General features: G+C 41.1%; 1 protein-coding gene across 1 annotated transcript in view; it reads left to right on the top strand.

Moving 5' to 3' along the window:
* The first annotated feature begins 1,079 nt into the window (after nucleotides 1-1,079).
* Nucleotides 1,080-3,204, top strand: part of NSRP1 (nuclear speckle splicing regulatory protein 1) — a 49,836-nt gene continuing 47,711 nt past the window's right edge. Inside the window, exons 1-2 of the mRNA XM_003797200.3 lie at nucleotides 1,080-1,125; nucleotides 2,316-2,409. Of these exons, the coding sequence (XP_003797248.1) occupies nucleotides 1,106-1,125; nucleotides 2,316-2,409 (114 nt within the window). The 5' untranslated portion in view covers nucleotides 1,080-1,105. The remainder of the gene's footprint in view (nucleotides 1,126-2,315; nucleotides 2,410-3,204) is intronic.

Genomic DNA, 3,204 nt, shown 5'->3' with positions numbered 1-3,204 from the left:
GGGCCTGGCACAGTGGCTCAGACCTATAATCCCAGCACTCTGGGAGGCTGAGGTAGGAGGATCCCTTCAGCTCAGGACGTGGAGACCAGCCTGAGCAAAAAAGAGAGGCCCCTGTCCCTACTAAAAAGAGAAAAATTAGCTGGGCATTGTGGCAGGCGCCTGCAGTCCTAGCTATTTGGGAAGCTGAGGCAGGAGGATTGCTTGAGCCCAGGATTTTGAGGTTGCTGTCAGGGAGTCTGAACTTAGGCCCTCTAGCCTGGGCAAGAGACTCTGTTTCAAAAAAAAGAGAAAAAAAATTTTTAAGTGGTGCGCATATGGAATGTGGCTAATGTTTTTAAAAAAGGTAATACGTATGATCTTGATTTCTAAATCCAGTGGTACCTGGAATGATTTTCATTCTATATGAGGTATTGTTAGCATACAGCTTATTTCCTGCATAATTACCCTGGCCTAGTTATACCTTTTCTTCACCGCTTTTCTTTTTTTTTTCCCCTTCCTTCTTTTTTTTTTCTGAGATGGAATTTCGTTTTGTCTTGTCACCCAGGCTGGAGTGCAGCAGTGTGATTATGCTTACTGAAGCCTCCGACTCCTCTTGCCTCAAGTGATCCTCCTGTCTCAGCCTCCCCAGTAGCTGGGACTACAAGCACACAACACTACGCCTGTTTCCAATTATACGTAAATGAACATTTGGGAGAGTGGGGAATGGCTAGCCAAGGGCACTGATTTTTCAAACTTGGGTTATCAGTATTATCCGGAGGACTGTTAAAATTTAGTTTCGGAATCAGAAACTATGGGTTAGGACCCAAGAATTTCCAATTCTAACAATATCTCAGAGAAGACTGAGGCTGCTAGCCCCAGAAACAAGCTTTGCTAACTACCAGCCTAGAATCTTGCCATTCCTTTCTTCCCACTGATTTCGAGCCAGTGGGCTACGAAGTAACAGGCCTGAGGCGCGGCTTCTCAGCAATGGGCGTGGCTCAAAAGTGCTAGCCAATCGCTAAGCGGGTTCCTAGCATCCAAAGCCACGCGAGAGTTTACGTGCGCCGTCGGCGTTAGCGTCATGTCGGCGTCGACGTCGGCCACGTTCAGCGGACACGGGAGCAAGATGGCGATTCCGGGCAGGCAGTGAGTGATCCGGGAGTTAGGGTCAGGCTGGGGAATGAGAAACTACAACGACTGTGTCTATGGCCGAGGAGTTAATGTGCGCTGGAAGCGAAGGGGCTGTGTCGTCAGGGAAAGAGACGGGGGAACAACCAGAAGTCTTGAGGAACATAGATTTCCCCCTCCCCCATATACTTTCCAGGATGGAAGCCTGAAGTTTGAGGGAGAAACTTGTGAGGAAATAAAGGAAGTTAGGCTGAGGGGCAGAGAGCGAGACTTTTCTATTTTCCAAAAGCTCGGTCTGAGGCCCCTCAGTCTTGCTTCCTACCCCGCGCTTGAGTTTCTCCCGACTTGGATGCTCACAGGGGCAGTAAGAAGAGAATTCCTGGCTTCCCTTAAGGGCCTTGTTCTTGGCAGAAGCTCAAGTCCTGATTCCCGCCCTCCCTTCTCCTTGTAGGAATATTGTTCTGAGAAGCCACAGAAAAGGGTAGGCATATAGGGAATTGGGATACACGTTGCCGCACAAGAGACACATATTGTACGTATTTGGAAGTTTGACCTGTGATGTGTAATCCTTACTCGTAACGTGGCTTCCTGTGATGTTTGCTTCTTAAAGGCCAAAATGTGAGGAATTAAATGAGTTTCATCTGATGGGATGGTTCTCGCACATGCTCCAAGACAAAGCAAGTGAGCTTAATAAGGAATAATAGGAACTTTCCCCATGGCTATTAAGTTTTTCTTTAAAGTTTTCGTGGGTTACACACTACCAGTAACTTCTCAAAACTGTGTTAACTACACAGTAAAAGAAAAAAGGCAACAACAAAAAACAAGCCGTTTTCTTGACTTGTTAGACCACAGAGTAATTTAAAACGTTTTTATCTTTAGTGGATATGAACTGAGCTTTCCACCAACGTGTCTTTTCTAAACTGTTAGTATCACTTCATCAACTACCAGCCTTTCTGAGCTCTTTATTTACTTCTTTTCTTCGATAAAAATGTTATTTGAGTTTGACATGGGTCTACAAATAACTTACAGTAATTAGAAAATGGCATATTAGAACTTTGAGATCACTGAAAATCAGTAACAGTCTGTTGTGTGTTCATAAGGCTTATGACATGTTTTGACTTGATAGCTTCATCTGGAAGAGGTAGAGGATGTCTTTTTTAACATTTAAGGATAATGGTGTGATTTCTATTTCAAAAAACAATATGCAGGTATGGGCTTATTTTGCCAAAGAAAACACAGCAGTTGCGCCCTGTTTTGCAAAAACCATCAGTGTTTGGAAATGATTCTGATGATGATGATGAGGTAAGGGAACCTATGTTTTACTCCTGCATTATTGGAATTGTATAATTTTTAAAAATTGAATTTGCGAATTGATATGTTTGCCTTTTGTTGTTTGTCATACTGTGTCTCAGAGTATGATTTCCAAGATTATCAAAAAGGATGTTCAAAGGAAGAAACTCCACCAATTTTTCTTTGGAATTTTCCCCCCAAAAGCTAGGAATTTCAGTTACTTTTAAATGATTACACAAAGTATTTTCAGACAACTAAAACTGATGTAACAATTGTTGCTGTAAAGATCCCTAGGAATGAGTTCTTAAGATATCCCTAATTTATTAGAACATTTTATAAGCAAAGTAGTTTCTAATTCTTTACCATGGTTTAAGATGATAGTATAACAGTTGTTTATTGGCCTACTTTTGTGGTTATTTCTTCAGTGACTGCTAAGTGTAATTGCTAAGTTATAATTATGGTATGTAAAAGTTATTGATAGCACTACTATAACATCTAATATGAACATTTTCTATTTTAGCAGCCTTTGAAAACCACAGCAGAAACAACTGCAAATGTGCTCTTACCTAATTTCCATTTTCTTTTAAGTAGCTATGTCCAGGCTTTATTAGAACAAAGAGAAGTTTTATTTAAGAGCAAAGAGAAAGTTTACAGCACTTCCAAAGAGAGTTGGAGTGAGAAGAGGGAGAGAGACCAAATATCTATTTTTTTATATTTCTTAAAACACATTTTTGCATTAGTTAATCTGATCCTTCTTTTGGTCTGGCAGAAAAATAGCTCCTTTTTCAGTTTTTTTTTTTTTTTTTT

This window comes from Otolemur garnettii, unplaced genomic scaffold, assembly GCF_000181295.1.
Source record: "Otolemur garnettii isolate 467f Iridium unplaced genomic scaffold, OtoGar3 scaffold00112, whole genome shotgun sequence".
Classification (NCBI taxonomy): Eukaryota; Metazoa; Chordata; class Mammalia; order Primates; family Galagidae; genus Otolemur; species Otolemur garnettii.
Note: the sequence above shows the minus strand (reverse complement) of the source record. Positions and strands in the feature narration are given on the sequence as shown.